This window comes from Panthera leo, chromosome A1, assembly GCF_018350215.1.
Source record: "Panthera leo isolate Ple1 chromosome A1, P.leo_Ple1_pat1.1, whole genome shotgun sequence".
Classification (NCBI taxonomy): Eukaryota; Metazoa; Chordata; class Mammalia; order Carnivora; family Felidae; genus Panthera; species Panthera leo.
This window is the reverse complement of record NC_056679.1, coordinates 108,148,310-108,160,610: the sequence shown is the minus strand read 5'-3', so window position 1 is coordinate 108,160,610 and position 12,301 is coordinate 108,148,310. Positions and strand designations below refer to the sequence as shown.

Sequence of the window (12,301 nt, the reverse complement as noted above, 5' to 3'; positions counted from 1 at the left end):
TGTAATTACAAGGATCCTTAGAAGTGGAAAAAGGAAGGAGAGACAGGGAGAGGTTTGAAGATACTCTGCTGTTGGCTCTGAAGATAGAGGAAAAGGCCTCAAGCCAAGAAATGCCGGTACCCTCTAGAAGGTAAGGAAAGGGAACTGTTCTTCTCTAGAGACTCTAGAAGGAATGCAGCCCTGCTAACACCATGATTTTAGCCCAGTGAAACTCAGATTTGTGACTTCTGGAATGCTACCTGTTTGTGGTCCCTTCCATCTTCAAAGCCAACAGGAGAGAATCTTCAATCTTTGACTGTCACCTCTATTTCCATCATCATATCTCCTCTCTTTCCTGTGTCTCTTTTTCACTTATAAAGGTCCCTGTGATTATACTGGGCCCACCTGGACAATCCAGGCAATCTCTTCTACTGCGAGATCCTTAATTTAATGACATTTGGAAATCCCTTTTACCACGTAAAGTAACATATTCATAGGCTCCAGAGATTAGGGCAAGGACATCTTCTGCCTACCACACCCAGTTGGGGTAAAGCTAGTTAATAAGGTTGAAATGGAAGGAAATGAAGAAGTAGCCATGGGCCTGATTGCATAAGAACCTAATGTGTCAAGGCCAGTATTTCAGATTTAATTCTGATGAAATGCCTTGCCAGCAGGAGAATGACATCATGATTGGTATTTTATAAAAATTTCTTTGTGTGCTGAATGGCAAACTACTACAGAGGAAGCAGAGAGGCTAGCTAGGAGGCTCTCAATGTACTCCAGGCAAGATATGATAATGGCTTGGATCAGGGTGATGTAGCAGAAGAGGTGAGGAGTGATTAGATGTATGATATATACTGCAAATATGAGAAAGAAGAGTTATGGATGATTTCAAGGCTTTTGACTTGAGCAATTTGATGAATGGTATTATAGTAGATGTAGAATGCTGCCAAGAGGAGTTTTGTGTGTTTGTTTACTGTGCAAAGAGTAAAAATATAAATTTGAAGTGCCTGACAGACATCCATATTAAGATAGTGAGTAGGCAGTAATATATGCTATAGACCAATCTGGAATTAAGAGGTAAGGTAGGTCAGGAGATACAAACTGGAGAATCATTATTCTGTATATGGTAAAATCTGAGTGAAAGATGACCATATTTATTATCCAAACCAGTATATATCTCTTTTTAACTTTCTACTTTGACAATTTCAGTCTTACAGGAAAGTTTCAAGAATAACAGGATTTGCATGTCTCACTTGGATTCCCCAAATGTTCACATTTTACTACAAATGGTGTTATCCTTTTCTAGGTCTCTATATATGATCATTTTTCTTCATTTCTTTACTGTTTGAAACCGAGCTGCGGACATGATAGCCCTATACGCCTAAATACTTCAGTGTTTTTTTATTTCTACCAAAAGGTCAGTCTCTTACATCAGTGGGTCTCAAAGTATGATTCCAGGGCCAGCAGCAAATACATCACTTAGAAACCTGAATTATAAGACCCCATCCCATATCAACTAATTTTGATAATTTTGCTGTGGTTATGTGAGGAAATTAACATAACTTTCAAAATTACTATCCAATTTATAGGCATTACTTAGATTTTGCCAATTGCCCCAATAATGTTGTTGATAGCAAAAGTAGCAAATGGGACACCTGAGATTCGAAGGATCTACTATCAGTAATTTTTATTGGTAGTGGACAAAGCAATACAAACTGGTAAAGTATAATCACATAAGTAGTCCTGGAGCTATAGTTAATTTTTCTTAATAACGATATGTAGAAATTAAATATTAGCTAGAGAAGAAGGCTAAGAACGGAACCCATTGAGAAGTCTGGAACTGGAGGCTTACTGTGAAGGAGAAATAGCATCCAGAGAACGAAGAGAAGACTAGGAGAGTGAAATCTATACCTGAAAAGAGGAAATGGTCAACAGTAGCAAATGATACCAAGAGGTCTAGTATGATGAGAATTGTAAATGCCAACAGAATTTTATAAGTGGGACTTCTTTAGTAACATTGCAAGAGGGAAATGGGTTTAAAAAAAATATGTGAGGGTGGACACAGAATAAACAAAACTTTTAAAAGGCAGCAAAGATTTGAAGGGGTATGTCAAATTAAGAAAGGTATTGTTCCTTTAAGGTGGGGCATCTTACATTATGTTGATTACTTCTGGGAAAAAGTTTTTGTAGAGTCCTGGGAGGATTACAAACTACTGATGCCTGGGTCCCAACCTGGGAGTCTGATTTAATTGATCTGGAGTGAGGCCAGATTCAAGAGGATTTTTCAAAAGTTCCTCAAGTGATTTTTAACATGTTGTGCGAACCACTGCTAGAGGGAGAAAAAAACTGACGCAAGGAGGGCTTACTTACTGGAGCCAAGACTTTCTGTGGCTGAGAAATTACGTGGTACAGTGTCTCATACAGCAAACATGCTTGGATTATCAAATCTTTTCAGTTACAGTACCTAATTTTTCCTACAAGTGCCCATAAAGCAAGGGAAGAAGGGCGTATACAGTAACTCCACTCCCCAAGACACACTAAAAGAAGAAAGAAAAATGACCTCGATGTGGCTCCCTAGAGCCTCCGAACAGGAACCTCCCTTCCGCCGGGTCTAGTCGGGCGGTTCTTGCAGGCTCCCGCGCGCTCGCTGCACCCCACAGCTCAGGTCGCCAGTGCGCACGCGCCGGACCTGCTCGGGAGCCCGAGCAGCGGTCCCCGCGCAGGCTTGGCCGCGCACTCCCGCCCTCTGCCCGCTGCCCCGGCTCCTCCCTCCTCCGGAGCTTCTCCTTGGGGCGGCCGCGCGGGAGAGAGGCCGAGATGGCTGATGAGATCGCCAAGGCTCAGGCCGCCCGGCCTGGTGGCGACACGATCTTCGGAAAGATCATTCGCAAGGAAATCCCAGCCAAAATCATTTTTGAGGATGACCAGGTAGAGACCGGGCGTCGCCTCGCTGGCGGGCAGAGGCAGGCCAGTCGCCCGTGGACACGCGGGTTTCCCGTCGAGTGAAGGGTCGGGCGGCGCCACGAAGGGAAGGGACCCGGTCGCCCCGCGCGGCCTCTGCCGCGGGCCCCCAGCCAGCGGGCAGGGCCGCGGCCACTCCGAGGCGGCCTGCCGGCGCGTGCCGGCGCTCCGGTTACGCGTTATCAGCCCGGGGCGCGGGTCAGGCCGCCCGGCGCCCGCGGGGCCCGCACCGTGAGGTCTGGGCGCGTGTTGGGGAAGTGCTGGCTACTCGGCGTGGGCTCCCGTCGGCTCCGCGGCTGCCTCGGACCTCGCCGGTGTCAGGAATCTTACAATCTCGCCAGCGCTCTGCCTGACAGGGAGAAATCCGATCGCGCCCTGACTCGGGCCCAATCTCCGCGATCTCCCGCGCACAGCGGGTCCGCCTGGGCTTTCCCGGGTGCCTCTCAGCGCCGCGTTGCGCAGACAGCCTGGGGCCGGGTGCACCGGGGTGGCGGGGGGCGTGCGGGGGTCGAAGGTCAGCTTCCGCGAGGGCCAGCCAGTCAACCCCACCCCCACCCCTGAGATGAGTGGGTTCTGGGATTTGCTTTCCTTTGACCCCGCGCGGTAGCAATGGTTCCTTTCTTGTTTGACAGGAAGCAGTTTTTCTGCCAAGGGACTGAGCATGTAGTTTTTGTTGATTTCACCGTAGGTGAAATTCTGTTTGAGAAAGTCCGAGTTGATGTGACATCTTGTATAAAATATTTAGTAAGCAGTTGTATTTATGAGTTTGGATCTGAGACAAAGCTGGGCAGGAGGTTGGATGATTTAGACAAATACTTTTGTAACTTTCTGTTAAATTAACTTTAAGAAATATAGAATATAAGGGAAACATTCTTCTGATGCTCCTATGGCATTCTTAGATTCAAAATATTATCCAAGATTTAATTAGATTCCTTTAGGTGATTTTATTTGGATACCTTTATTTGTCACTAGGAGGAAAGTTATTTTGTTCTAAAAAGTGCGTCTTTTTAAATATTTTCACTTGCTTTTTATAAATTATTGAAATACTGACTTTTTAACCACCTACGCCCCAAGAAGTATAACTGCATCAAGCAATCTAAATGATACAGCATTTTGTGTGGAGTACTAAATAGAAATACTCCTGAGACACTTGAGTAGGGTTAGGTTCTATTAAGTAGCTTCCGCCTTCATTAGAGAACAAGAGATACAAAAATATTCATGTGGTATGTAATTTGTCTAAATGCTAACTATTCTCCTTGTGTCAATGAAAGAATAGAATATTACTTAAATAGTTGAGTAAGGGGGGAAGAAATAGGTCTTAGTCAAATATCAGACAAATACATAATTACAAAGCTGATCACTGCAGTAAAGGAAAAAAAAACCAGGAAATTGCACAATCAGGGCTTCTCACCTAGGGACGTTGGGGAGGGGAATCAGATTTCTTTCAGAAATTTTATGTATGCTGGGAGCTGAGGAATGAATAGCAGTTTAAGTTAGAAGTTGGGGTTGGAGAGGGGAGAGAGGACCATTGCAGTAGGGAATGGTCTTTGAAAAAGCCTGGGAGGGTAGAGAGAGATGGAAGACAATATGATTTCAGCAGGAAGAGTTTGCAGTTTCTACTGGAAAGGTAGACAAGGATTAGCATGCCTAATTTCTACTTAACTTTTGGAATTTCCCTAACTCATAGAGCCTGGGGTGGCTCAGTTGGTTGAGTGACTTCAGCTCAGGTCATGATCTCACGGCTCCTGGGTTCCAGTCCTGCTGAGCTGTCAGCACAGAGCCTGGAGCCTCCTTGGGATTCTGTGTCTTCCTCTGTCTCTGTCCTTCCCCCACTCAGGCTCTGTCGGTCTGTCGGTCTCTCTCTTGCTCTCAAAAATAAATACACATACATACATACGTACATACATACATAAATTTCCCCACCTCAGCATGGTTGTCTGTAATCACCCAAAATCAGGTTCTTCTATGTTAATCATGTATTTCACCCTTTTCCTTTGTAACAAATAGGTAGATTTTTAACTTAATTATACCCTTTTTTAAGGCCAGCCTTCCCATTAGGCTGTAAGTTCCATGAAAGGGACCATGGGATCACATGTATTGTGTACACTTCTGATTTCCGAGCATCTAATACGGTGCCTCCCATGGGATTAGTGTGAAAGAATAAATGTAGCCTATAAGATGATATACTAAAACTGATTTTTTCCCCCTTATCTCTAGTGTCTTGCTTTCCATGACATTTCTCCTCAAGCACCAACACATTTTCTGGTGATACCCAAGAAACATATATCCCAGATTTCTGTAGCAGAAGATGATGATGAAAGTGTAAGTAAATGTACCAACACCATTTATTTTCTTACCTTTTTTTTAAATTTGGGAGACTAAATTTTGACCTGAAAGTGATGTCACATTTTTGTTTTCCTAAGGACAGTACTGAGGGAATAAACCAGATAATCACTAGGGAAGTGCAATGTATAAATAATTTGAGGGTTTTTTTTTTTTTTAATAGAGATATAGTTGACACATAATGTTTTGTTAGTTTTAGGTGTACAACATAATGTTTATATATATGTATATTACGAAATGATGACCACAGGAACTCAAGTTAATATCTATCACCACAATATTCTTAAACAAAATGGTTCCTAACGAGGAATAGTTGGTGAGACTTATTTTTCCTCAATAAAGAAACACTACGTCATATAGGGGAAATTCAGTGAGTCTTCTTCTATTAATGCTATTAAAGGAAAGAAAAATCACTATTTCATTTTGCCAGACATACAGGCCTCAGTTAAATATTCTCCTTATGCTCCTTGTGATTGATTGTATAATTGTTTGTAAGTACTGGCTTTTCTCCTTGACGGGTGCTTTAAAACTTCCTGCCTCATTGATATCAGGCCTGGTCATATGACTTGATTTGGCCAGCAAATGCAAGCAGAAGTGGTATGTCTTGCATAGAAACTGTAAGAGCTAGTACCTGGTTTGTCATGTTCTCTCTTCCCTTTCCCCCTATGATCATACAGAAACTACTCCTTCAGCCTGGGTTTCAACATGAAAAAAGATGTATTATTTAGAGCCTAGTCTACTTGTGATGAACATGTAGTGAGCACAGGAAATGTATCTTTGTTATAAACCAGTATTTGGGGTGGTTGTTACCATAGCTTAACCATACTTATCCCGATTGATATACCCTCCTATTACAAGAAAGCAGGATATATCTTGCTTTATTAAGAACATTTAAATACCTCTTGGAATATGATTTTACAATTGTTTTAATTGAGATTTACCTCTGATTTGTTTATTGGAATTAGTAATGCATAAATACCTAATCTTAGTGGGTTTTTAATTGTAAATTAGGTTGTATTAGTACTAAGAGTTACCAAATAATTTGTCCAGACGGGTATGTTTCAACTTGGTGGTCTTTTAATATTTCAACTTGGTAGTATGTTATTTAATGGCAAAAACTTGTAAATTGCCTATACTTAAGAAACTTTTTTTTTCTTTTCCAGCTTCTTGGACATTTAATGATTGTTGGCAAGAAATGTGCTGCTGATCTGGGCCTGAAGAAGGGTTATCGAATGGTGGTGAATGAAGGTTCAGATGGGGGACAGTCTGTCTATCACGTTCATCTCCACGTTCTTGGAGGTCGGCAGATGAATTGGCCTCCTGGCTAAACATGTTTTAGGGATAATTTTCCCTTCTCTAGGCAATGATCAATATTTGCAAGTTCCAATATGTTAAATAGTATACGTATTTTTGCCTATGTATGGAGAGATTGAGGGAATAAAGGCCCATAAATAAAAGATAATGTTGCATGGTTTACAATCTCTCTGAAACCTGTGTTTGCTTTATTAAAAAAAAAATGTTGGAATGTATGAAGGTAGAATTCATAATTTGGGTATTCTTTTTTCTCCCTAATGTATACTAAACATATGTACATTGTTAAAATGGTATGACTGGTTTCTGAAGACAAATACAAGATTTCACGAATTTTTAGCTTTGCAATACCCTTTTAGGGTAAAATATTAGTCCAGGTGGAGATTTTCTAATCTAATTTTCTCAATACTTAAGAACAAAAGAGTATCTTATGTGATTGATCCAGAAAGTGAATGTTTTGGGTCTAAGAGCAATGGTTTTTGTCAAGCCCACGTTCCCCCTGGACTGTTGGGGTAATTTGGAAGGAATAAAAGTAGATTTGTCACAGAATCTTTGATGACCATATGAAGCCATACGTTGTTATTTCTTTCATTATCTAAACTCTCTGAATATTTATTATAATTATATTACTTAGAATTAACTTTCCACATTGAAAACTTATAAAAATATTTTAAGTTGTGCAAGAATCTGGCTATGTGGAATTAAGGAAGAAATCTCAAGGTCTGAGTTCTCCTTATCAGAACATACTTTTTTAGTCTTGCCTTTCTGCCTTCCACAGACTAGTAGTTGTCTAGAACCAATTTCTGTAAATAATAGTGGGTGTAACTTTTTTTCCAAGTTAAATCTCCTTTCTTCATTCATATATGGTACTTTATTGTATTGATTATAATTTTTTTCTGTTCACATTTTGACTTACAAAGAAGTAATTAAATTTTAAAAAGCCCTTTTCTTATGGCATGGGTTTTAATTAAAAAAGAAAAGAAAGTAGTTAAGTCTTTTTCAAACATGTACTACAAGTGTGCCAAGAGTTGATTTAAACTCTGCATATCAGTCCTTTCATAAGTCTGGAAAGCAAACTGTTTGAGAGCACCAGCTGATGATAGTAATTGCTTCTTGAAATGCTTTGTGTGATATACAGGATCATTTAATAAAGAGATTTTTGCCTCTACTGTCATAACTTGGAGATATTGCAGGTTCTGTACCAGACCACTGCAATAAAGCAAATATCACAAAAGTTACTAAAATTCAATGAATTTTTTGGTTTCCCAGTGCACATAAAAATTACATTTATACTATACTATAGTCTAAATATGTGATAGCATCATGTAGAAAAAAAAAAAACAGTGTACATACTTTAAAAAATACTTAATTCCTATAAAATGCTTACCTGAGTTTCCAGTGAGACAATCTTTATTGATAGAGGGTCTTGCCTTGAGGTTGATGGTTGCTGACTAGTAAGGTTGGGGTTGCTGTGGCAATTTCTTTAAAAAGGCAGTGAAATTTGATGCACTGATGGACTCTTCCTTTCATGAATGATTTCTCTGTAGCATACAATACTGTTTGATAGCACTTGACCCACAGTCGAACATCTTTCAAAATTGGATTTTTCTCAAACCCTGCCACTGTTTGATCAACTAAGTAATATTCTAAATCCTTTGTTGTCACTTCAACAATCTTCACAGCACCTTCATTAGGCACAGATTCTATTCACAAGAAAGCACATTGCTCACCCTTAAGAAGCAACTCCTTATAGCAATTTAGTCACATCTCAGGCTCCACTTCTAATTCTAGCTGTCTTGTTCTTTCCATAACATCTGCAGTTACTTATTCCACTAAAGTCTTGAACCTGTCATAGTCCTCAATGAGGGCTAGAATCAACTTCCAAACTTATGTTCATATTGATATCTTGACCTCTTCCATGAATAGCAAAGGTTCTTAATGGTATCTGGAATGATTAATCCTTTGTAGGAGGTGTCCAATTTACTTTGCCCAGATCCATCAGAGGAATCTATTCTATGGCAGCTACAGCCTTAGGAAATGTAGTTTTTAAAGGGTAAGTCTTGAAAGTCAGAATTACTCCTTAATCCATGGACTGCAGAATGGATGTTGTCTTAGGCATGAAAACAACATTAATCTCATTCTACCTCTCCATCAGGGCTGATGACCAGGGTGACCAGCTACATTGTCAACGAGCAGTAATATTTTTAAAGGCCTTTTGTTGTTTTTTTCCTTAGCACTAGGTCTCAATGGAGGGCTTAAAATATTCAGTAAATACTGCAAACATGTTGTAAACAGATGTGCTGTCATCCAGACTTTGTCCGATTTATAAAGCAAAGGCAGAGTAGATTTAGGATAATTTTTAAGAGGCCTAGCAGTTTCAAAATGGTTAATGAGCAATGACTTCAAATTCATGTTTCCAGCTGCATGAGCCCCTAACAAGAGAGTCAGCCTGTCCTTTGAGGCTTTGAAGGTAGGCACTGACCTCTCTAGCTATGAAAGTATTAGCATCTTTTTCCAAGAGAAGGCTTTTTGGTCTACATTGAAAATCTGTTGTTTGGTATGGTCACCTTAATTAATTCTCTTCACTAGACCTGAAAAATTTGTTCAGCACTTGCTGCTTCCTCTTGCAATTTTATGTTATGGAGATGGCTTCTTTCTGTAATTCTCATGAACAAACCTTTGCTAGCTTTAAATTTCTGGATCCTTCTTTCCTCTCTCAGCCTTCGAAGAACTGAAGAGAATTAGGGCTTTTCTCTGGATTAGGCTTTGGTTTAAGGCAATGTTGTGGCTGGTTTGATCTATCCAGACTATTAAAACTTTTCTCCATATCAGTGATAAGGCTATTTGCTTTCTTATTCATGTAGTCACTAGAGTAGCACTTTTAATTTCCTTCAAGAACTTTTCCTTTGCATTTGCAACTTGGCTAACTGGTACAAGAGGCCTACCTGCCAACTTGTTCTGTCTTTTGACATGCCTTCCTCGCTAAGCTTAATCATTTCTGTCTTCTAATTTAAAGCCAGAGACATGTAACTCTTTTCAATTGAACACTTGGAGGCCACTGTAGGGTTATTAAGTGGCATAATTTAAGCATTGTGTCTTAGGGAATAGGGAGGCCCAAAGACAGGGAGAGAGATGGGGAAGGGCTAGTTGATGGAGCAGTGAGAACACACAACATTTATCGATTAAATTAGCTGTACTACATGGCTGTGGTTTGTAGCACATCAAAATAATTATGATCACAGATCACCATAACAAATATAATTGTAATGAAAAAGTTTAAAATCCAAGAACTACCAAAATGTGCCAAAGATATGAAGTGAGAAAATGCAATTGGAAAAATGGCACTAATAGACTTGCTTAACATAGGATTGTCACAAAGCTTCAATTTGTAAAAAATGCAGTATCTGCATAACGCAGTATCTGTGAAGTGTAATAAAATAAGGTATGCCCCTAATAGCTCATTAAGTTTTCTTCCTAAGTATATTTATTACCATTCTATCCAGTTCCATAAACTTCTCAGGAATAGTTACATGCATTTGTTTATTTAGAGTAACTTTTTTTTTAGATTTTTAAAAATGTTTATTTTTGAGAGAGAGAGAGAGAGAGAAAGCACAAGCTAGAGAGGGTCAGAGAGAGAGAGAGGGAGACACAGAATCTGAAGCAGGCCCCAGGGGCCAAGCTGTCAGCACAGAGCCCAATGTGGGGCTTAAACTCACAAACCATGAGATCATGACCTGAGCCAAAGTTGGATGCTCAACTGACTGAGCCACCCAGGTGACCCTAGAGTAACTTCTGATGTTTCTATAGCTGGTTTCTTTGTTTCGTACTGAAGATTAGGCACTTTTTCTTAGAAATGCCCTTGGTTTAGGGGTGCCTGGGTGGCTCAGTCGGTTAAGCATCTGACTTCAGCTCAGGTCATGATCTCAAGGTTCGTGAGATCAAGCCCCGCATTGGGCTCTGTGCTGACAGCTCAGAGCCTGGAGCCTGCTTCAGATTCTGTGTCTCCCTCGCTCTCTGCCCCTCCCCTGCTCATGCGCGAGCGCGCACGCGCTCTCTCTCTCTTTCTCTCTGTCAAAAATAAACGTTAAAACAATTTTTTAAATAATAAAAAAAAAAGAAATGCCATTGGTTTAACATGGATTCACTGTACTTTGTTTGAAAATGACCTGATAGTGATGGAACTGACAAGGAGTGATCAGATTTCAGCATGTTTTTGAAGTTAAATCTGGAAGGATTTGCTAATGGGTAAATATGGGGGTAAGAGAAAGGATGAAGGATTTATTATTTCTCAAGAGTCTGTGGACTGACTGGGTGGTTTTTCTGCTGCTTTGGACAGAGTTAGTTGTGTCGCTGTGTTCTCTTGAAGGTTGGAAGGTCGAAGATGACCCCACTCAGATGTCTCATGTTGGTAATGGAAACTAACTGTGGTCCCTTGATTCTCCTTTGTATGGTCCCTTATTGTCGTGTAGCTTAGACTAGCTTACATGATGGTCACATGGTGATAAACACCCCAAACCCAGTGTAAAATAATTATTATTTCTCATTGTTTTGTGTGTTGGTTGGGTGGTTCTGCTTATCTCACCTGGGCTCACTCATGTAGGTTGGATAGAATGGATTCTGAGAATTGGGATGGCTTGGCCTCTTTCCATGTCTTTCACCCACAATATTCTACACAGCTTAATGTTCTCAGGGCAGCATTCAAGAGGGCAAAACCAATGCTGCAAGACACCTGAGGCATAGGCTTCAGAACTCAAGTAACACCACTTGTACCACACCTTATTGGTCACAGCAAGTTAGAAGGCCAGTCTAGATTCAAGGGTTTGAAGACAGAATGAAGTATGCAAGAAGTATATCTCTTTTTTGTTTTCTATAACAACTTTTCTGTTTTGATTCTCTGATCCAGCATGGTAGGAAATTCTTCATTTTAGTCAGTTTAGGGTTTCCCCCGCCCATTCCCAGGTGTGTACCTAATTTATGGAGGGTCTTGTATAATGTCATGATATCAGGTGCCATCTAGGCCTAGGTGTCATTGGTCTCTATAGTCTGCTGGAGACTTCCATTATCTCACTTAATCCTTATTTACTGATCCCTGTAGGTTGACACTTTGTAATAATGATGACCAAGATTATGACAGTAATTATGACAGTTTTATGACAGTATTAATAGCCATTGCTATTTATTCAGTGCTTACTATGGGATAGGTGCTGTGCTCTATTAAATACAGTATTGCCAAAATAAATAAATAAATAAATAAGTAACTCTGTATATGTCTATTATATCCTGCGGCATTTGCTCAGAGTATTATATGTGTAATGGACACTTGTAATTATTGGTGTCCAGCATTTGAACCCTGTTCGCATCTGAGGGATTCCTTGCCTCCCAAAAGAGAAGCTGAAATGAACAGATATCTAGTATTCTAGCTCCTCTGCCAGCTGGGATTGAGGCCCTTGACTTAGGCTCTGCCAATCAGATACACTCATCTGGGATTTTGAATTTGAAACTAATGACACAAAGAAACAAGGACAGGGGAGACTTCTTTCTGGTGTCAGTGGCAACAGCACCCAGTTGGCAGGCACAGCAGTGTCTGTGTTGCCAATCGCTGGATCCAGTATTGAATACCAGGGATGATAACAGTGCTAGCTGTGGTTCCTGGGTTCAGTGACAGTGGGAGCAGAGCCCCACCAGACTAGCGCTCGGGTTCTGT

At 40.4% G+C, this 12,301-nt stretch overlaps 1 protein-coding gene across 1 annotated transcript; it reads left to right on the top strand.

Annotated features, from left to right (window-relative positions):
* The first annotated feature begins 2,684 nt into the window (after window positions 1-2,684).
* HINT1 (histidine triad nucleotide binding protein 1) lies at window positions 2,685-6,762 on the top strand. The gene is made up of 3 exons (XM_042934418.1): window positions 2,685-2,910; window positions 5,161-5,265; window positions 6,450-6,762. The coding sequence occupies exons 1-3, from the start codon at window positions 2,800-2,802 to the stop codon at window positions 6,612-6,614; spliced, it is 381 nt and encodes a 126-aa protein (XP_042790352.1). The 5' UTR covers window positions 2,685-2,799; the 3' UTR covers window positions 6,615-6,762.
* Window positions 6,763-12,301: the final 5,539 nt, after the last annotated feature.

Bases quoted from the DNA above. Each gene is read 5' to 3' on its own strand.
- HINT1 (XM_042934418.1), top strand. From the start codon at position 2,800: ATGGCTGATGAGATCGCCAAGGCTCAGGCCGCCCGGCCTGGTGGCGAC. The intron at 2,911-5,160 runs GTAGAGACCGGG...CCTTATCTCTAG, and splicing joins TCATTTTTGAGGATGACCAG to TGTCTTGCTTTCCATGACAT. The intron at 5,266-6,449 runs GTAAGTAAATGT...TTTCTTTTCCAG, and splicing joins CAGAAGATGATGATGAAAGT to CTTCTTGGACATTTAATGAT.